Source organism: Hipposideros armiger, unplaced genomic scaffold (genome assembly GCF_001890085.2).
Source record: "Hipposideros armiger isolate ML-2016 unplaced genomic scaffold, ASM189008v1 scaffold_12, whole genome shotgun sequence".
Lineage (NCBI taxonomy): Eukaryota > Metazoa > Chordata > Mammalia > Chiroptera > Hipposideridae > Hipposideros > Hipposideros armiger.
In genome coordinates, this window is record NW_017731362.1 from 1,709,613 (window position 1) to 1,732,846 (window position 23,234).

The 23,234-nt window shown below is 42.2% G+C and overlaps 1 protein-coding gene across 2 annotated transcripts in view; it reads right to left on the bottom strand.

Annotated features, from left to right (window-relative positions):
• Positions 1-23,234, bottom strand: part of SHC4 (SHC adaptor protein 4) — a 112,830-nt gene that overhangs the window by 57,440 nt on the left and 32,156 nt on the right. For both annotated transcript variants that reach the window (XM_019664583.1, XM_019664590.1), the window contains exon 2: positions 20,312-20,382. In XM_019664583.1, coding sequence (XP_019520128.1) covers positions 20,312-20,382 — 71 coding nt within the window. The remainder of the gene's footprint in view (positions 1-20,311; positions 20,383-23,234) is intronic.

Below are 23,234 nucleotides of genomic sequence, written 5' to 3' on the forward strand. Positions count from 1 at the left end.
GCGACTGATCTGCCTCGCCTGGGAAGAGCACAATGATTGTGCCAACTTGGGCCAGTGAAGCAACGTCCTCCACAACTACACTGAAGAACAAAAGGACAACAACTTGTCTGTTCCCCTTCCCCCAATTCCCCAGCACTGTTCCCATCCTCCAATTCTCCAATTAAAAAAAAAAAGGCAGTTATATTGTATACCATGGTCATAGCAGTATTATTCACAATAGTTAAAACATAGAAGCAACCCAACTGTCAATCAACAGGTGAATGGATAAGCAAAATGTGGTACTGTATATACATACAATGGAATATTATTCAGCCCAAAAAAGGAAATTATGCAACATGCCAAAACATGGATGAACCTTGAGGACACTATGCTAAGTGAAGTAGTGTCAAATACTACATGATTCCACTTATATGAAGTACTTGGAGCAGTCAAAAGCATAAAGACAGAAAGTAGTGGTTGCCAGGGGTCTAAGGGTAGGGGAGAATAGGGAGTTATTGTTTAATGGGTATAGACTTTCAGTTTTACAAGATGAAAGAATTATGGGGTTGGATGGTAGTGATGGCTGCACAACAATAAGAATTTATTTAATAGCACTGAATATACACTTAAAAATGGTTAAGATGGTAAATTTCATGTTCTGTGTATTTTACCACCACCACCACCAAATTCATTATTAATTTTTTTTGAGACCCTAAATAGAGTCACAGACTCTGTTTTCAATAAAAGGCCTGTTTGTACAAACTTTTGGATTCAATTTTAGAGCACCCACGACCCCCTCATGACAACCCCCAGAAAACCATCTGTGGGCCTCTTGGGAATCCACAGATCCCAGGTTAAGAACCACTGCTTTAAAATAACCTCTCAAATTCTGTTTTCTTTGCTGATAGCAGTGTTACCAAATCTCCTGAAACTCCATCCAGAGAAGACAGATACATGCCTGCATTTTGTTGCCTTTTTTTCACAAAGATCTTTTCTTTCCCTCAGACTGGGACCAAGGGATTAACTGTAACATTTTCAAAAACAAATAGTACTTTCAATGCTGTTCTGAACTTCTAGTGAAGCCCTCCCACCTAAAGCGTTGACTTTATAAATGCTGAGGAAAAAGAAAACAGAGAACCCCAAGCAGGGATTCCTCCAGGACCTGGGGTGCCCCCGCCACCCCAGCTGCCCAAGCAGCCTGGATTTCTGCATAATCCTTTTGGAACTGACTTGCTTTGAGACATTCTCTAGCGAACAAACACTCAGTAAATGTCCTCTCTTAGAAGAGCAGAATCTGGGGAGTTTACAATAAATGGCTAAAGATTTCCACCCTGGGAGCCTGTACTAGAAGGAAAGAGGGAGAAACACCCCACAGCACCAACAGTGGCCACTTTGTTTATTGTTTTGCCACATGAGAGGGAAGGGGAGAAGTGGGCTGATGTAAGAGAATGAGAATGCAGATGAAGATTTGCTTTTAAGCATATAAAACCCTGCCTACGCCATAAGACCCAAAAAAGATATTTTGTCTGTCTTAGCAGAGTCCAAACTAATCATGCAAACAAAGCCACCTTTCTTCATCAACCCCTAGTCGCTACAGTACTTGCTATAATTTTTCTGTGTCTTTAACCCTTAAACAGTTAAGCTCCTTTGGAAGCAATGTTGTCTACACCCCCTCCCTTTTATTTTTTAAGCTTGGAAGGCAATACAGGATCCAAGACAAAGTGGAGCATTTAATGGGGTTGGGGGAGGGGCCATGGGACAGATTATTTCTAGTGAATGTCAAAATGCAATTCTTCAGTTGATAGGAAAGCCAGAAATTGTGTAACATGAAACCAGGCAAATGGCCAGCTGGAATAGTTAAAAGCAGCTCTCCCCACCTACCAACACACACACACACATACACACACACACACACACACGCACACACAAACATATATATATATATATATATATATATATATATACTCTTTGAAGGAGTGGTTTCAGTTTTGTCCAGGCAAACAGAAACGAGAATACATTTTAATCACAGCAAGAGCCTTTCCAAAATAAAACTCAAAAATATCTAGGCGAACAAAGCCACCTGTATTTCCCAAGGGACTTTCCCTTACTTTTCATCTCCAACATGAATCCTTAAAGAAATCAGTGATCTGTGTGGAAGAGACGAGCTGTCACCTGAATGACTCAGACGGCCCTCATACTGATGAAGGGTCTTGTGTGTCATGCAGACTCCACACCAGTGTGGCATTATGTTGTTCCGATTGTCCCAGGAAAACGAGTACCTCCTTTTTGAAATCTTTGCCTTTAGAACATCAAGGCTCAGTGATCTATGTGTTCAATTTCGTTCAGTTTGGTGAAATGAAAGACCTCCAAGAATGTGTGCAAGCCCTCAGACAGGGCACTTTAGAACATGAGCCTGCCTCCACAGTGATAAGCATACAATGAATGCAGTCAATGCCCAGAGACCAGTTGAAAATGGAAAGCTTCAAACTCCCTTTGTGCTTTTATCAAGGGGGCATCGCCCATGCACTCGAGGAGGGCAGACTCAGCCCATAAAATATATCCTTTCATTTTAGAAACAGGCACTTGAGTCCCAGGGTGGTCAAATAAAACCTTTCAGGGCTGCCCACAGCATTCACTCTCCCCTTGACTTATCTCATGACTGCATTCAACCTGAGTTATATTTAAATCTGATTCTAAAGTACCTTCGCCATTCTACCCAGCTCCAGCAACCACAAATACACAAGTTGTTCTGTCTACTCCGTGATTCTGCCCTTTGGCTCCGATGCAAATGTTGACCCATCAATTGCACTTGAATGAAGTAAAAGACCATCCTGTCCCCAGTAGGGCACCTCTCCTACAAGTCTCCCCTACTGAATGAAGGCAATGGAGCGCTGCTTTCCTCCCATCCCACAATGATTTCCTGTAATGAAATCACTTTTTCAAACTGCAAACACCCACACCCACAAACGGATGGTTTATACACCTCCAAAGTGTTTAAGCCTTATGAAAGTGACAATAGAGAAATGGAGGGGGGGGGGAATGATTTCATACAAAACCCACTGGGATTTGTAAATCCAAAAGACTGTTCTTTACTTTGAGATAAACTAGAAGTTTCTAAAACAACTGTTTTAGACGAAGTATTCAAAATACTATGAAAGCATGTCTTTTGGAGTTAGAGAGTGTACTGATCATTCAGGGTGGTCACTTAGGAATCAAAGCTCATTTGAAAAAACAAAACAAATCCAACTTAATCACCCACTTCATTCACCACATTTCACTCCAAATGATGTTTACCTACTATAAAAAGTAGGCCTATCTTCAAAAAAAGAAGATTTGGCAGTAGTTAGACATTTAAAAGTGTGCCATCGAGGTATCAATAATACTGTAGAAGACAGCAATTGGTGGAATAAGTGTATAAATTCCATCACTGTTTTTTTGAAACGTAACTGTTTTTTTTTAAAGGGCCATTTGACATATATATTATAGATTTTATCTGGTAATTCTATCTTTTTTTTTTTAATGTGTGTGTGTATCTCTGGAAGGAATCAATATTGGCCTAGCCTTTTGAGTCCGCTGTGGCTAATAACGGTAGGACCACTGCAGCTTGTACATCTGCTAAGCATTCACCAATATAACCATTTAGGCAAGTGGTGATCAAATTTTAAAGTTCTTAAGAATCAACTGGGGGGTCGGCCGAGTGGCGCGATGGTTAAGAGCTGGCTTGGGACGCCAGAGGGCCCCGGTTCGGATCCCACATATGAGGGCCAGTGACACTGCCCTCCACAGCTAAGATGCTGAACAACAGCTCAACCTGGAGCTGGGCTGCCGTGAGTCGCCAGTGACAGCGTAGGCTGCAGCCCCTGCTGCAGTGGGTTGCCATGGGCTACCGTGTGTAGCCAGCAGCCAGCGTGAGCGGGCAGCAGCCGCTGTGAGTGGCCATCCAGAAGCCGGAGACTGAGCTGCCTCACCCGGGAAGAGCGCAATGATGGTGCCAACTTGGGCCAGTGAAGCGGCGTCCTCCACAACTAGACTGAAGAACAAAACTTGTCTGTTCCCCTTCCCCCAATTCCCCAGCACTGTTCCCATCCCCCCAATTCCCCAATAAAAATCTTTAAAAAAAAAGAATCAACTGGGGTGCCGGTCAAAATGCAGATTCCTGGGACTGTTCCTAGAGACTTTGATTCTATAGGTCTGGAGTGGAGCCTCGGAATCTGCAGTTTAACAACCCAATTCTTTTTCTGAAGCAAATCAGTGCATGGGCCACGCAGCTGATTAAAACTTCTAATTGGACTTACTGCCCTGCTTCATCCAGATGGATGCATTAGTGGATACCAAGGAATTAGGTCACCTGTTTCTAGCGGCTAGGGTAGGGAAGGAAGGCTACACCACCTGTACATTTTATCATGTTCCATTTGGGAGAAAAACCTGTCTTCAACTCAGTCACTCAATACACTGGAATAGATATTCGGTATAATCCATGCTCTCCTCTCCCCTTGGTTCCCTTTCATCCCTGCCACCTCCTCATGGGAAGGTCATCACCAGAGGGCACCTGGAGGTCCTAAACCTCTCTGCTTACATTACCCCCTGCACACACGCGTGGCGATGAGTGACCTGCATTCTCTCTCCCATCTGGCAGCCTGGATGTCGAGAGGCCTAGTGTATCTGTGCCTCAAAATGCATCCATGCTCTAGGAAGTGGCTCTCAACCTTGGCGGCATGATGGAGAAACACGGGGAGCTTTAACAAATCCTGAAGACTGGGTCTCATCTCCAGACATGCTGATTGAATTGGTGCAGGGTAGGGCTCAGGGACTGGGAGTTTTAACAGTTCCCTCGGGTGTCTCCAACGGAGCTGAGGCTGAGAACCACTCAACAGCATCAGTTGGGAGGTCTTTTTTGTAAAGGGCCAGAGAGTAGGAATGTGAGGCTTTGTGGGCCATACCATCTCTGCTGCAGCTACTCAGTTCTGTAGCTGTAGCTCAAAAAGCAGTCGCAGACAATGCAGAAATAAACGGGCATGCTTGTATGCCCATAACACTGATGGATACTGAAATTTGAATTGTATATAATTTCCACATGTCACGAAATATCCCTCTTTTCATTTTTCCCCCCCAACCATTAAAAAATGTAAAAAACCATTCTTGGCTTGAAAGGTGGCAAAATCAAAATCAGGTGGCAGGCAGGCTAGGTTTGGCCTGCAGGCTGGGGCTTGCTGACCCTTCTGGAGGGACCATAAAGGAATGTAAGAGGCTCTGGGGTCAGGCCATCTATTAGCTTGTGCCTGGCAGGAAACTTATTAGAACACAACCTTCTAATCTTCACAGACAAGGGTTACGTGTATGTATTTTGGACTTGGTCTTGTTCAGTTTCTTGGTGCAGGAAGCTGGGTTTTATAAGAGATGAGTCTTCCTTCTACTATGTAACTATAAGGATTATGGAACTCCTTTTATAAACTGTAAATTACCATCTTCCATACTTTGTTCCTCCTACCAGCACTCCGTGGATGGAGAGGGGAACTGAAATTCTTCATATATCAACTAAGCTTCATTATGTGATACTATGTGCGTGGTCCAGTACAATGTGCTTGGGGGATACAGAAATAAAAGTGCAAAGTTATAGTAAATATTAAAAGGGGGAAAAGTTGAGGGCTTTAATTTATCCACAAGTCCTCTATGATAATAGAGAGTGAAGAAAGGCTGGTTCGGTGGGCCCTGCAACCACACAGCCAGAGTTCAAATTCTAGCCGTCTCCTACAAGCTCTGTGACTTGGGGCAAGTTTTTAAAGCTCCCTATGTCTCAGTTTCGTAAATATATGAAGTGGGAATAATAATAGTGCTTTGAAAAATGCCTCAGTAAATGCTAGCTATTATTATCGCATTATCCTTACCATGTCTGTCTGCTTTAAGAACTGGGTCTAACCTGCTTTTTACAACGCCCGGTACCCAGCAGAGTACTCTGTGTGTTATAACTGGAATGCTCTAGATAATATGTTGTACAAGAGGTCCAGTTATGTCTATTATGGAAATAGTAATGGTGAGATAGTGCATGTTTCAAGAAAGGCAGAACGCCTACCTGATTTTCTTTAGATACCCCTGGTACCTAGTAGGCTACCTTGGATATAATACAGAGGGAGCCAATGTATACACATTTTAAAAAAGGAATAAACTGTATTAAAATTGTAATATTCAATATATACCAATAACAAAAGATCAGTACAAGTCATGTGTACACATTTTTTTGGCGCCCCGGTGTATGTTCATATGTAAATGTTTAGACAGCTCTATGGCATGAAACAAAGTGTGATCCTCGAGTCCTTCTATAACCCACACCCCCTTTCAGAACAGAGGTCCTCACTGCCCCTGCTGCTGGAGTGTTCACTTGAGATCTGCTGAGGCCTTTGTTGAGATGCCATCACTATTCAACCTCCCCCCTGCCCAGTCATGCACCCCTCATTCCATCACGTGTTGCTTGTGACGCTCCCAGCAACCCTTTTGCATTTACCTATCCATCTCAGCGTCTGTTTCTAGATCCAGCCTAAATCTGCTAATGAGCTGCTGCCAGAATTATGCTACTTTATATTGCACATACATGTAACTAGAGGATGTCTTTCTACTTCAAGAATCTGTGTTGTCACAGATGATAGTGAAAAAAAAAAGTTTTCAGAGCGATTCTCATAAGTGGCTCAGATGATCTGGATCAAAAAGATCCACTCTCTCATTGTTCAAACATACTTGAAAATACACATTTTCCTAGAGTAGATGCAGCTCTCACACGCTACAACCCATGTTTAATTAAGGAGCCAGAGCTGTGCACTTATTCCATTAGGCACTTCTCAGCTTTCCTAAGAATCCCAATAGGAAATGAAACGAATCTGCCTGGCAGGTGGAAAGATACACTAACTGTCTTGCATTTCCTTTGGCCACAAAGCTCTCTTTTTATCCAAGAAAGAGCTCTCTCAAACTGAGATTAGCTGGTTATTTGTTGTTGTTTTTTAAGATTTTTATTGGAGAATTGGGGGATGGGAACAGCACTGGGGAATTGGGGGGAAGGAGAACAGACAAGTTGCTGTCCCTTTTGTTCTTCAGTCTAGTTGTGGAGGACGTTGCTTCACTGGCCCATGTTGGTATTATCATTGCGCTCTTCCCGGGCGAGGCAGATCAGTCGCTGGCTTCTGGACGGCCGCTCACTGCGGCTGCTGGCCGCTCACGCTGGCTGCTGGCTACACACGGTAGCCCATGGCAACCCACTGCAACAGGGGCTGCAGCCTACGCTGTCGCCAGCAACTCAAGGCAGCCCAGCTCCAGGTTGAGCTGTTGTTCAGCATCTTAGCTGTGGAGGGCAGTGTCACTGGCCCTCATATGTGGGCTCCGAACCGGGGCCCTCGGGCGTCTCAAGCCAGCTCTTAACCATCATGCCACTCAGCCGGCCCCCACGCTGAGATTAGTTTTTAATGAATTTTGAGTGCCTTCCATCTAGCTCATTCCTCCCAAAAGGAACTGTATCGTTGCTTTTTCTGGCTACATATAGATACACATGTAGCAGAATTAAAACTTGCTGCTCTGGCATCCCCTCAGCTTTGCCCTTGTCCTTTCTTAAAAATAAAAACAAATACAAAAGAGTAAAAACCTCCAGCTGCTTTTTGGGATTTCCTAGGGAACCACCTTTTCAAAAATAAGGGGTTTCCAAATGATCTATAGTCCAGCTGGTGACCTCATTTTGAAACCGCTTCCTTTACATCTGTGGTTCTCAAAGTGTGGTCCCCAGACCAGCAGCATCAGCAACTTCTGGGAACTTGTTAGACATGCAAATACTTGAATAAAAAACTCTGGGAGTGGGGCCCAACATTCCATGTTTTAACAAGCCCTCCAGATGACTGCCTCTCTTGCACGCTAAAATTTAAGAACCACTGCTTGACACAATCTGAGATTTTATTTTTTTCTTCATTAGAAATCATAAAAGGAAACTAAAAGTATCCTCACCTGCAGATCCCTGAGCATCTTTATGAAGGCCCTTCCAGAGAGAAGTCACAAACCAGGAATCTGTCTACCCAAGATAAATTCCAACCTGAGGATTGAGTGACTCCTTATTGTCACTTTGGGTTTTCAGCATTTCCCTGAGTTTTGTTCCTTCAAATGCTCTCATTTTGATTGAGGCATAGTACACAAGAGTCAGGCAGCTCTGATTTCTGGGTCCGCCCCTTATTAACTTGCTAGGTGACCTTAGTGATTTCTGTAATTTCTGTAAGTCTCAGTATCCTCATGGGCACCACAGGATTAATGGTAATATCTATTTTATAAATATTAATTTTTGTGATGATGACAGTGCTGATAATAGTAGCTGTTAACTAATAATAAACTGCTCTGTAGATTGCTTCCTAATGGTAGAAAATCATGTTTGAGTCCCTGAACTAGAAAGAGGTTGCAGTTCAGCCAGTTCCATGTGGACTGAGAAATCCTACTCTTCATCTGAATCAACTACTTGGACCCCAAGATTCTATGAACCAAAATGAGTATGTTCAGTGAATTTATTTTTATTCCTTTTTTCAATGATATATACAGATGGTGCCCAACAATCTACCATGGAGCCAGGGACCTGACCCAGTTGTCTAACAACTCCTCATTCTGGAATTTGGCCTAGTTCAGGATACCAGATTCCATGTTAGTAGATGGTTTAGGTCTTTTCATCTTTTTTTCTGACTACTAGCAGTGACCATGGAATCTTCAAGAACAGAGCCACGGCAAGGCCTGTGAGAAGCCCTGAAACCTCTTTATTGATCAATAAATATTTATTGTTCCAACTACATCCCAGGCACTGTGGCTCTGAAACATGCCAGGCCCATGGACCAGAGAGAACCTTAAAAGCCCAAAGATGATGGATGATGGAGCCCTTACGATTGTTCCATTGAAACACGATCATAGAGGACCCAATCCCTTCTAGGCCAGACCCACTCTGGGGCACCCTCTGAGCTTTCTCAGGAGACTCTCCCCCATGTAACTGGTGTTTCCAAGAGCAGTGGTTCCAAAGGCCTATTCAACTTGCATTGTTAAATGATTCAGACCAGCAGGTGTCTATCAAAATCAAAATTAGAAATCCACTCTCCTGCTCCTGGAGAACATCTGCACAGAGTATAATTGAGAATGCTTGAGATGCTACAAACACTCAGTACTGGCTCCTAAAAGAAAACAAAAAAAAAAGGCCACAAAAGGGAGATAGATACTCAAAGGCATTCTCATCTGGCTGTACATGGTAAAGAAGGCCTGGGGAGGGGGAGAATGGCTATAGAATGCTATTTCATTCAGCAATCAGAGCTAAAAAAATACTGAGGTCTTCCGGAAGTGCAAAGGCTTTAACATTCATGCATTTTAACCTCTGAACTAATTTGTGTCTCTGCAAACACTCGAGGCCATTCACTACCGTCCATACTTAGTCATGGACAGACGACTAACTATTCTCAATTGGGTCCGTGAATGTACGTATATCGTCTATCTGAGAGCTATGTGTGTTGTGTGTGTATGTGTTTGTATAATAATGTCTACACATCTGTAAATGTCTATAGATTCATATGGATAAATCAGAAGGCCCTGGATTTTAGCTGCAACATATTTTTAGAAGCCACTCTATAAAGTAGATCATATTTTCCATGGAAAAGATGCTATAATTGGGAGTTTCATTCCTGACCAAGGGTTCTTTGGCAAATAAAATATAGATGCTGTAAACAGCCTGTCATGGAGCAAAAATAATGGCCATTTTATAAACATCTATAAATATCTAAAGTATTAAAATAATGAGCACAACAAATGACAAAAAATACGTTACAAATACATGTGCACCATATAATGCCATTTTAGCTTTTAAACATAAGATTGGAACATTTTTATACCAAACTATTACTCTTGGCTATCTCCAGGGATTTGCCTGCTTTTCTTCATTTTACCCTACTTCCCAACTCCCACAATAAAGCCAGATTTATGCTTGAGAATCAGGGGGGAAAAAATCATGAAAAACGTTTAAGAATCAAATGACCCACAGAGGACTGAGAGCAGCGATGATGACGATCACAGCCACGTCATTCTTTCACTGAGAATTGATTTTTAAAGCTGACTCAGGCCTGCCTTGACTGCCTGGTCTCCCACCACCACGGCCTACTCACAGCTACAAGAGCCATTTCTTAGCTTCACACCAAATCGATGTCATTAGGACACACTAAGTGCTGTAGGGACAGGATTTGGAGGGGGGTATCCGGGCTTGAACTCCAGCAAAAGAGCTGTGTGGTTTCGGGATGGTCACTTACCTTCTCTGAGCCTCAGCTTCCCCTGCTCTAAAATGGAGACCTGTAGTACCCTCTTCCTAAAATGGAGACCTGGGGTGATTGTGCGGCTCATAAGAGAATATAGATGCAAAAGCTTTGTGGAGGGCTAAACCAACATTAGCTACACTCTCTTCTTGTCCTACAGCAGCCCTCTTGGCCAGTGTGGCTTCTGGTTGGGCTTCCTTGTCAAGAAATTAGAAGATGCCACTATGCTCTCCTTACCAAATTCTCTTGATTGCAGGACCTGCTAGAAACTAGCCCTGAATCCTCAGTTATCCTTCTCTTACTGGCTTTGCACCCTTTCAACAAAATTAATTTGTACAATATTGAATACTCCAATATCATCTAGTAATTATACTTTTTAAAAATTGTAGTAAAAGGGCCAGCCAAGTGGCTTGTTGATTAAGAGTTGGCTTGGGAGCATGAGCTCTGAGCAGCAGGGTCCCGGTTCGGATCCCACATGAGGGCCAGTGTCGCTGCACCCTCTACAGCTAAGATGGTGAACAACAGCTCAACCTGGAGCTGGGTTGCCGTGAGACGCCGGCAAAGGCGTAGGCTGCAGTGGGGTTGCAGTGGGGTCCCGTAAGTTACTGTGAGCTGCCGTGAGCAGCCATCCAATGGTCAGCGAGTGACTGCCTCACCCAGGAAGAGCGCAATGATCACAATACCAACATGGGCCAGTGAAGTGACGTCCTCCACAACTAGACTGAAGAACAAAAGGACAGAAACTTGTCTGTTCCCCTTCCCCGATTCCCCAATGCTGTTCCCTTCCCCAATTCCCCAAGAAAATCTTTAAAAAAAAAATTGTAGTAAAATATACATAATATAAAATGTACCACTGTAACTTTTTAAGTATACAGTTTGGTGGCATTAAGGACATTCACATTGTTGTGTACCTATCACTGCCATCCATCCCCACAACTCTTTCATCTTCCTACCTGAAACTCTGTACCCATGAAAGCACTAACTCTCTCCTGGTAACGGCCCTGGCAACCACTATTCTACTTTCTGTTTCTGGATCTAACCACTCTATGTACCTCATGTCAGTGAAATCATACAGTATTTGTCCTTTTGTGACTGGCTTATTTCACTTAGCATAATTTCATATGGTCTCAATGTTTGTGTCTCCCCAAAATTTGTATGTTGAAATACTAACTCCCAAAGGTGATGGTATTAGTAGGTGGGGTCTGTAGGAGGTCATGAAGGTGGTGCCCTCATGAATAGATTAGTTTTCTTATAAAAGATAGCTCAGAGCTCCCTAATCCTTCTGCCACATGAAGAGACAATGAGAAGCCTGTGACCCGGAAAAGGACCCTCACCTGACCATGCCGGTACCATGATCTCAGACTTTCCAGCATCCAGAACTGTGTGAAATAGATTTCTGTTTGTTTTTTTTAAGCTACCCAGTCTGTGGCATTTTGTAGTAGCAGTCCAAACAGACAAAGCCAGGATTCATCCATTTTATAGCATGTGCCAGAATTTCCTTCCCTTTTTTTCAAGCTTTATTGAGGTATAACTGACAAATAAAATTGTAATATATTTAGGGCCAGCTGAGTGGCTCAATTGGTTAAGAGTTCGTTCAAGAGTTCTGAGCAACAGCAGTTCGATTCCCAGCCCGAGCTGAGCGGCCACTGAGCTGCCAACAGGTGGCAGGATGGCTCAGCTATAAAAAATAAAAAAATAAAATAAATAAATAAATAAATAAATGTGTAATATATTTAAAGTACACAATGTGATGATTTGATATACGTGTATGTATACATTGTGAAAGGATTCCCACAATCAAGTTAATTAATACCTCCATCACCTAACATGTTTACTTTTTTTGTTGCTGTTGAAAACACTGAAGATCTAGTCTCTTAGCAAATTTCAATTACACAATACAGTGTTATCAGCTACAGTCACCATGATCTACATTAAGTCCTCAAACCTTAATCATCGTATGACTGAAAGTTTGTACCCTTTTATCATCATCTCCCCATTTTCCCCACTCCACAGCCCCTGGTAACCACCATTCTACTCTCTGTATCTGTAAGTGCAACTTTTTTTGTTGTTAAACTTTTTCTTTCTTTTTTTTTTTTTTTTTGGTGGAGTCCACACATAAATGATACTACGCAGTATTTGTCTGTCTCCGTCTGGTTTATTTCACTGAGCATAATGCCCTCCAGTTTCATTTCTATTGTCACAACTGGCAGGATTTCCTTCTTTTTTAAGGCTCACTAATATTCTGTATTTTGTTTATTCATTCATCTGTCAGTGAACACTTGGGTTACTTTCACCTTTTGGTTAGTGTGAATAATGCTGCTACAAACACAGGTGTACAAATATCTGTTCGAGTCCCCACTTTCAACTATTTTAGATATATACCCAGAAGTGGAATTGCTAGATCATATGGTAATTATACTTTTAATTTTTTGAGGCACTGCCATGTTGTTTTCCAAAGTGGCTGCATGATTTTTCATTGCCACCAGGAATGCACAATTTTTCCACATCCTCACCAACATTTGTTAATGTCTGTTTTTTTTTTCTTTTTAATAATAACCATTCTAATGAGTGTGAAGTGCTATCTCATTGTGGTTTGAATTTGCATGTCCCTAATGAGCAGTGATGTTGAGAATATTTTCACGTGCTTATTGCTGATTTATATCTCTTCTTTGGAGAAATATCCATTTAAGTCCTTTGCCCAGTTTTTAATAGGGTTGTTTGTTTTTTTGGTTGTTATTGTTGAGTTGGAAGAGTTCTTTATATATTCTGGATTTAACCCTTTATCAGATACATGATTTGCACATATTCTCACATTCTGTGGGTTGCTTTAGTAACTATACTTCTTGGTCTTACACCTGTTCATTCAAACAGTAACTGTGCACTTAACTGTGACACTGTGCTGATGACTCTGAGCAAAAGGAGCTGTTGACCTTCCTGTCCTCTCTCTTCCCCTGGCTCTGTCATGCTCTCAGAACCCTGCTCAACTGCTTGGAAGCATTTTTTTTTTCTATTACTAGATCTTTGAAGTCTTCTAAAAGGAATTTAATTGGCTATTTCATCTCAGATATCTGAGAAGTGAGATCTCAGTCCTAAATAAGCTGTGGAGAACTGGAGGGCAGTGGAACTTGAAATTAGAAGAGGTGGTGGTTGTACATATACACATGTACACACACACACACACACACACACACACACACACACCAAAATCTCCAGCATGGGCTTCCTGACATCTACACATGTGTGAAAGGAAGTATTTCCACTTACACCAGTGCTTTGCCTAAGAGTGTTTGACTGTTAGGTTTTATTGTAACTGTTTCACTAGCTGATAAAATTCATAAACTTTGACCCTAGAAAACAAGACCCTTACTGGGGTCTTAACATTCTTGCTTGACCAATGATCAATGAAACTTGTTTTATCCAACCATGTACATCCTGCCTCAGTCACATTGCTTATTTTCAATGCTTAGCATGACCACTATGAACTAGAACTTGGAAACGCCTGAGTTTTTTTCTCCTTACCACTCTTCTCAGTAAATGTCTTCACTGGGGAGCATTCCCTTGGCCTGATAAATTAATAGACTTGGCCTTTTATCTCCGCCTGATGGTCTATTTTGCACGCCATGTGGGCTGCAAGCCTACTCCTAACTCCATGGCCTCCTCACAAGTCAACACAGAGCCCACATGCTAGATGCTATACAGTTACTTCAAGTTTTACACAAAAATACACACACTTATCCATGCTAGCTTCACCAATCCCATTCCTACAATCCCCAGGAAATTTAGATAAATGCCAGCCTGTGTTCAAACAGATATATTAATTTAGCCACCTAACATGCAGATATTGGACCTCTAAGAATATTTTCCCTCCTTCTGTTCACATTTCTTAGAAACCACATGCATAGGCCTTTATGTAAATGTTCGGCTGCATCCTGGACCTGCTTTGCATCTCATGGTTGCTCGTACACACACACACACACACACACACACACACACACACACGCACACGCACACGCACACATACTGCTCGTACACACACACACACACACACGCACATGCACATGCACACGCACATGCACAAGAAGCATGCATTTGTCTCTGAAGAACTGCCTTTAATGTCCTGTTGAAGCCAAAGAATCAAAGTTTCAAGCTAGTGAATTAAATTTGCAGAATCACTGCTCAGGAGCAATAATGTTTCAAACAGGAAATTAGTCCAATTACAATATCTTCTGAATTATGATCTGCGTCCTTGTTGCTTTATCTAGTACCAAATTACCCTAACAGCTTGCTTATTGTCTATAACAGCAGTTCAAAAAAACAACACGAGTCAGAGTTTTTCTTCCCCCATGGAATGGAATGGGGCAGATAAATAATCTACGACATGCAGCCCCTTATGGCCACCTAGAGAAAATGAATCTTAGGCCTGGACCCCAAACGGGGGCGTTCACCACCCATTCTCTAACAGCTCCCCATTTTCCCTCACAGACCCCCCCCCCCCCAGGGATGGCAGTCACCAAATGAGGCCAACCGTGTCAGCGGCTGCTTCCCGCTGTGCTGGCATGGACAGATCCTGCAATGGTGTCTTGCACTTCGTCTGAGTGATGGGTTGTTGTTTTTTAAAAAAAACAAATATGAGCATAAAGCAATAAAGGCAGGAAGGTGACAGTAGTAAGCCAGTGATCCGGAGGTCCTTCCCAGCAGCAGTATCCTTGTCCCTTGGAATAAATTACATCCTACGGTGGTGAACTAAATGTCCCCTCGAGAGTTTCCCATGAAGTTCTGTTCTTCAGTGCTGGACCTGTCCCACCAGCTCCACTTACAGGGTTTGCCTTTGATGGGTTTATTTCTCTCTTGGTATCTGAGGCAGATCCCCACCTAGATGCAAAGGAGGCATCCTTAGGGGAGAGGGAAGATTTTTCCTTCTTTGAATGATATGGATGCTTCCTCAAGGGAGGGAAGTTGGGCTTTAGATTTAGGTTTTAGTGACCTGATTTCATGTGTGTGTGTGTGTGTGTGTGTGTGTGTGTGTGTGTGTGATGTTTTTTGTTTTCTTTAGCTTTGCTTTAAAAATCATGATGAGAACATTTCTGTAGGAGAGAACAAATGACTGTATCATCCTTTGCATGATTTTCATTTCCCCCTTCTCTAATTTCCTTTTGATATTGTTTTCCCGACATTTTGAAGACAACTGTGACTGCGAGCCTTTGTTTCCCTAATGATCTTGTTTCTCTTCACTATGAAGAAAAACCTCCTCCTTTGCCCTTTTGCATGACTACTCCATTACTCAAAATTGAGATCTGGTCCTAAATCAGTCAAGAAGATAAATGCCTGGGTGAGAATTAGCGGAGGAACAATAGTGAAAGCCACCCACGGGGCTCTCTCAGGGACTAACTCTGGACGGAGGTACAGAAGTGTGATGGGAGCTTTGAAAGTGAGTCGTCTCTTGTCCTTTTCTTTTTCTCTGCTCTATTTGAGTACTTTCTGTGTTCTAGAGCCTGTGGATTCAGCCCTCAAACAATTGGCAGAAAGGTCCTCATAAAGACAAGAACTGTACTCCATCTTTCTCCTGTCTCAAATGCTGACGCAGTTGGTGTATTGTAATCATGGCCCCTCCTTATTACCAGGAATTTCATGTTGCTGTCTTCCCATTATCTGGAATAATGGCTTCACTAGAATAGAGATGGTAAGACCATTTACCAGGGTGGGACATCAACCTGAAACAATCGTTTGTATCTGTAGTGGCAGTCAATTACACAAATTCAGCAGCATTCACACCTAATTGCTCTTATGTTTGATAGTAAATGTCAGGAGATACTGTGATCATTTCTTTTGGAATGTTAACTGATCTGTTGAAATGTTTTTCTTGCATTAAGTAGGATTATGAGCAAAATGAAACTTTGTGCATATGTGAAGGTGAAATTTAAAACAATTTGAAACCTGATTCAACAGTAACATTTTAATGATAACATCCAAGACAACTGGTAATAAAGCAACTTGAGTAGTGGCAGGATGTCAAAATACATAGAAGTTGAAAGAAGATAGGAGAATGAGATAAAGAAGAAAAAAATTAATAGAAAAAGAAGAGTAAATATTTTGGACCCAGGGTGAGAATTAGAGGTTTCATGAAAAGTGAACCATTTTCTTATGCTGGTCACATAAGAACAATGAAATCATCTACTGGGGGCAGCAACACACACACAGCTTTGAGGTACACACTTCACTGAATGCAGCAGTCGTCAAGGTGAGAGAGGCCTAAAGAAAAGATTCTCAAATAAAATGCTCCCACCCAGGTATCATATGGGGAGGTCTACTGTTGTGCACTGACACCTAAGCTTATATCTACGTGTAGAATATCCCACAAGACTTAGAGTTTCAAAGATCACTCTTACTTTCAGCAGTATGTGAGCTCCTGGGGAAAAAAGTGAAAATACTTTCCTCTGTACATTAAATTTCTTTTGAAATACCAGTGAGGAATCCACTACTTAAAGGAACCCAGAGGTGAATTCTGAATGACAATTTTTCCGTTCAGTAAATTTAGATTTTTGTTAATTCCTTAAAGTGGGACATGCCCATTTTACATCTTCTTCCTTGTCTTCTATCTAACCTTCCTCAGTGGTTTTTCCCCTTCTCCCATCTGAATCAGAGAATCCCAGGTCTGCTGCTGAGCCCAGGTAGCTACAAGATACAGCACCTCAAACTCTACAAATTCCAGGGAAGGGGTTCAGGAGTTGGGAAGGGGCAACCGAGAACATATGGTTCTGAAGCAGGGAGACTGATGTTTGACTCTGGTGTATGGAAATCAGCCTCAACTCCTTTCAAGCCACATTGTAGACAAGGTCCCTATGCTAATAATGGTTGGAGTCTTCTGAGGCCAAGTCAAATCACTTGGCACCATAGGTCATCTTGAACCTTGACCCTTCCATCCAGTCAGCCTCTCCCTCCCCTGAGGTAGAACCAATTGGTCATTTTTTGTATCCACTCTTTGAAGAAGATTCACACTCTTAACCAAACCACCCATACGGGTTGTAGGCCTTGACAGTGTTGATGCTATGGACCAATAGTATGCACAGCCACCTTCCCTCTGCCCTGAGCTCTCTTCTCCCAGAGACTCCCCTGGCTGGACCCTCACTTTATTCACGGCTTAGCTCAAATATCTTCGCCTCAGAGAGCCCTTCCCCACTAAATCTAAAAAGAAAACTACCACCCTCAAGCTTCCACAGATCTGCCCAGAGCACAATCTGCCATGACCAAACACATACAGACACATCTACAAGGAATGATATCCTTGTATTATTGCATACAAGGTGTGTACATTAGTCATAAACTGAAACTTCATGGCAAAGAAAAAGATAGTCTTTTACCATTTACTAAACAATAGAAAAACATAGACTTATAAGCTTACAATCATTGAAAAATATCAATTCTGACAAAAAATAGATATATGGCTGGAAGAGAGGAGTATCAACTAGCACAGTTCTTCTGTGGAACGATCTAGCAATACACATCAACAGCCTTCATGGTATTCATATTGTTTGGCCTAGTGATAAACATTGAGGACACTGTGTAAGTGAAATAAACCAATCACAAAAAGACAATACTGTATGATTCAACTTATATGAGGTACCTGGAATAGTCAAATTCATAGAAAGTACAATGGTGGTTGCCAGGGGCAATGGGCGGGGGATGTGGAGTAATTGTTTGAGTAGAGTTTCAAATTGGGAAGATGAAACAGTTCTGGGGTCGGATGGTGGTGATGCTTGAACAGCAATGTGAATGTACTTAATGCCACTGAACTGTACACTTTAAAATGGCTAAAATGGTAAATTTTATATTATGCATATTTTACCACAATAAGAATGCTTTAGAATATTTAGAAACAGGAAAATGCTCAAGATGAGAGAAACAGTATCAATTTTTTTTTATTTTGCATTTTCTGTAAAAATCATTATAAGCTCATGTATAGAAAAAAGACAGGAAAGATATTCAAAAACACAAAATATCAGTAGACATTATCACTAGGTGAGATTACGAGTGAGTTTCTTTTTTCACATTTTTCCATATTTTCCAAATATTCTAAGTAAACCTACAGTATCTTTATAATCAGAAAATAAAAACTAAAAGCCTACTCCCTATATCTCTATCCTCTTACCCACCTTTATTATTATAGTAATAGCGGTTATTGCTACCTGAAAATATATTGTGTATTTGTTTCTTTGACACAGACTGTTTCCCCAGATAGAACGTAAGTTCCATAGGTCAGAGGCTTCCTAAATTCTTGAAGAGTTTCAGGCACTTAATGGGCACTCCATAAATATTCAAGTGAAAAAATGAGTCAATGAATGAATGGATGAACGAACAGAAAATCAGCCATCCTCAGGTAAGGACAGTGGGCATTCCTTTGTCCTGTGTCCCTATTCTAGTAACCTGGAGAGGAATTGTCTTCCTCCTGTCTGTAACCTGCTCAGGATTAAACAAAGGGCTTTCTCCAGATTTGGGATCATCAGGATGAAATAAAGCCTGAAGTGTATCCAAAGTAGGGTTAACAGGGTAAGAAGTAGTCTAGAAGCTATGTCACTTGAAGGATAGTTGTGGGGACTGAGAATGTGAAAGAGAAGATTGAAATAGGAGAAGAAATGTAGCTATCTCCAGATCCTGGAAGGTAGTCAGGTGGCACCACACATTTATTCAATAAATATCTGTGGAGACTTTTCCATGTGCCAGGGACTGAGGTAGGCACCAAAAGTACAAAAACAAAACAAAATAAAACAAAAAATCCCCACAAAACAGAACAAAACAACCCTTCCTCACTCCCCGCTCTCCACACGCACACACACACAAACACACACACCAGAATTAGTGTTTATCTGTTTGACTTCAGAGGGAATACCCAGGATTGGTGAGAAATTTGGAAAGACAGATTTAGATGCATCATAAAAGAGTCCAAATACCATTTCCTAAAGTGCATTTCATGGAATGTAAGGGATACATGGGATGTTCATTTATGTTACATGAAAAAAAGGATTCTGTGGCCAAATAAGTTTAGAAAATCTTGAGATAAAGTTAGTCTTGAACTACAGTACAGGACCTCTAGAGACTTTAATATCCTACTGTATACTGTGACTTTCCTAAAGAGGGATAAGATTTTTTTTCCTAAAGCTTTTGGGCCAACAGGACACTTTTTCCAGGCCTAGAAGTCCATGGGAAGAGCTTTAGGAAAAGTTATCCTCTCTTCACATTGAGCACATTCGCCTTTGGAACAGGTGGCCTGCAACCATGGATACAGATGGGCACCATGGCTGGCCCCTGAGACACACATTGACACCACATACAACAGATGGCCAAGTCTTCATTCTGAATCACTCATATCCATCCATTCTCTCACCTCATCCCCCTCACCTCACAATTTTCCCAGTTACCAGTCATAGCACTCAATCATTCCCCTTTCCATCCTTGCTTTGAACTTGGCCTTAATGAACCATGCTTTGTATTTCTGCTTCTGACTTATACTCTGTGTAGTACTGATTCTGGTTCCTCCCTTAAGCTTACACCCTGGGTAACCCCCCCGGAACCCCACTACTCCCCGTGGTTCAACTCTTCCATCCAGCTCATTGTACACAGAAGAGGGAGACCCAAACAAAGAGTGAACAAGTTCTCGTGTCACGGATGCCATCATGGGGAGAGCCTGGCGTTTCTGACGTGGGAAATTCTTCCCTGCCCTTCTTTTCAGCTACTTCTTCAACAGGTCTCAGGTTTTGTAAGGTCCTATTTCTAGGCATAATTTTAAATACTTCTGGTACCTGGGAAACCTACGATTTCTATGATTATATCATCTTATCAGTTCTTATATAAAATGCAGATGTTCTGCCTCACAATCGGGAATTCTTTCACATGATGAGATAAAGCCACGCATCAAAGCTCTGTCTTCCAGTCACATAAATAAACACCCATGGTGACTTGGAAGGCTTGCATGCAATTCTTGTGGGAGAAACTCTTGTGACTTTAAACTATAATACCCAAAATCCCTCCCATTTTTGTTCTCTTACCTTGTAACTTGGGTTCTCATTCCAAAATCCAGGGACCTCATTGATTGTAGCACTTCAATACAGCCCATGTACTAGAATAAGGAAAAAAAAACAAAAAAACAGAAGAAGTAGGGAAAAAATAGCACAAAGATGTCTCTTAGCTTCAGAGTGATTTCCTGGGAAACACTTTAAATCTGCTCCTAATATCAGATTACATTTGCACACTCAGCCTACCACTGATATTTCTGACCATTAATGGACACATGCCTTATATTTCAGTTCAGTTATAAAACATTAGCTAAATTCAAACTATTATATCAGGAATTTAGGTAACAAAGACAAAGGTGAGTTCCATGCTCAAGAGCTTGGGCTCTGAGGCCAGATCACGTGAATTTCAATCCTGGCTCTGCCACTTATTAATTATGGACTCTCAGCAAGTTACTTAATTTCTCTGCATCTCAGTTTTGTCCCCGGTAAAACGGAGATACAATTAGAATTGTTAAGAGAGTTCAATTATTTCATGCTGGTGTTCAAAAGCAGTGCCTGGTACCTACATGTGCTCAAATATTAGAAGAAGCAAAAATAAATGTGAGACTAATAATACAGAAACACTGAATCTTCTAAGGAGATAAAAGCAAGCATATAAATACAGATAATACACAATTTAGTAATATAAGATCTTACTTTTTGCAAACTCATTTAATAAGGGGGTTCAAGGAAGAAAGAGTTATGTTCTACACCAGGAATGAGTAAATTTAGCTTGAACATGGAGTATTGGAAAAGGAATTGTGATTTATAAAGGTCAAAGATGGTTTACGTTTAATGTGTCAGCAGTGGGAGCCACGTCAGACTGCTGGTAAGGGAGTGATGCGATCGATCAGTCAGTGTTTGAGGAACCTTATGTCAGAAGCAGTATGAAGGTGGGTTAATAGTGAAATAATAAGTGAGGATATGCCTGTTGAGAGGAAAGTAATGACAGCCCACACTGAGGAGGGATGGTGGCAGTAGGAAGGAGGGGGCAGATTCAAGTGACATTGCGGAAATAGATACTACATGATTCGGCAGTTGATGTGATGTAGAGAATAAGAGAGAAGGGTGAGTCACGGATGACTCAGACATTTCCAGTGAGGGTAGCAGAGGGAACAGTGATTCCATTAACAGAAACAGGAAAGCCAGGAGAGGGGAAGATGAGTAGGTTTGGGACCCATTGACTGAAACACACTAGTGGCGTATCCAGGAAATAACAAGCTGGCCGTTGAAAATTGGATTCTCGGGTTGTGGAGAGGCATTAAGCCTGGGGACGCAGACTTAGTAGTCATTTGTGTGGCTTTACCAGGTAAGGCCGTGGGAGTAAATCCTCTTAGCAGAGCCTTAGTTGATGAGGGAGAGTGTTTCTCTGAGAATGAGCTTGGAAATGTTATGAAAGCCAAGTGGTCTGATTGAAAGTGATATGTCGGCTCCTTGAAAATTATATGCTTCCTGTTTTGCTTTCCTTTGGAAGCCCTCCAGCCTCCCTCTACTTGGAAATGACAAAAGCACTGTGGAAAGATGGCAAGAGCCAGTGGGTGCCTCCCCAGACACTTCTGGTTGTATTTCTGAGCCAATTCTGTAGATTTTGCGTTCTAAGAGCCGGTCAGTCCACCAAGGGTTGCCTAGAGCCTCGTGTTGGGGAGAGCGCCTTGGCCAGGACAATCACCTGGCGGTTCTCAGCTGGATTCCTGCTCATCACACTCCTCTTGGGGTCTCTCATAATAACACAAAAATTGCGGGCAGATATTTTACTCAATCCCAATCACACTCAAATTCCAAAAGCTTGAGTACCTCAAGGAAGCAGGTGAAGTTTCTGTTCCATAAACCATAAGACGTATTAGGAAAGGAAAGCTAGAGTTAGGGGGTATGGTAAAAAGCCCATCTCAGAATTGTCATGAAGGGAGATTCCAAGGGTCCAAGTTCTCTGTGTCAGCGTGGATTGATAAGATGGTTTCCCCATCCTCACTGGCTGCTCTGGGTTTTCCTGCCTTTCAGGGTCTTCTTTCATTCCAGAACGCAGCTCCTGCTTCCCTGTGTCCTGCACCCCTCACCCAGGAAAGAGTGGACTCCCCACAAAGGTTTGGGAGACAGGTCTGGGCTACACCCAATTCCTTGTCAGTGCAGAGATGGGTGTCATTGTTCCCTTCAGCTGTAAATCATCAATCGAAGACGAGGTGACTCAGCTTCTCAGGGTACACATTTTGAAAATGTGGCCAAGCACCTACATTTTTCACACTCTGCCAGAGTGATTTTTCAAAAAAAACAATGATCAGACCTTGCCCCTCTATTGCTTAAAACTCCTGGCATTTATTATCAAAACAAACTCAATTCTATCAACCCCTAGACCCTGTGTTTTCTGGCCCCTGCTGGCCCCTTCACCTCCATCTGTGTGTCCCTCTCCCCCTCTGCACTTTGCTGCCTCATGGGCCTGCTTTCTCTTCCTCAAGTACACCCAACTCTTTCCAAACACAAGGCCTTTGCCCAAGTGCCTCCTCCTCTGTCGGCCCCCACCGCCCACTTGCTCTGCAGGACTGACTCCTTCTCTTCCATCAGGGTTTAATCCAAATGTCACTGCCTCTGAAGCCCCCTCCTGTCACCCTTCATCACAGCCCCCATTGTCACCTTCGTGCCACTATCAGGTTTACTTGTTAATCTGCATGTTACCTGTCTTCATTCCCTTGGCTATAAGCACCATAAGAGTAAGCACCATGAGCCCCACTGTATTCCCATCTCCTAGGCCAGTGCCTGCGAGAAGAAGACTAAATACTAAATACTGCTGAAAGGATGAATACAGCCTCTATTGTTCAGCTCCAACAGTATCTTTAAAATGAGCAGAGGGAGACAGGGGAGCTGGGCGCATTGAAGGTTTGATTGGTCTCTCCATACAGTTAGATAAGGAAGGAGTACAGGAGAA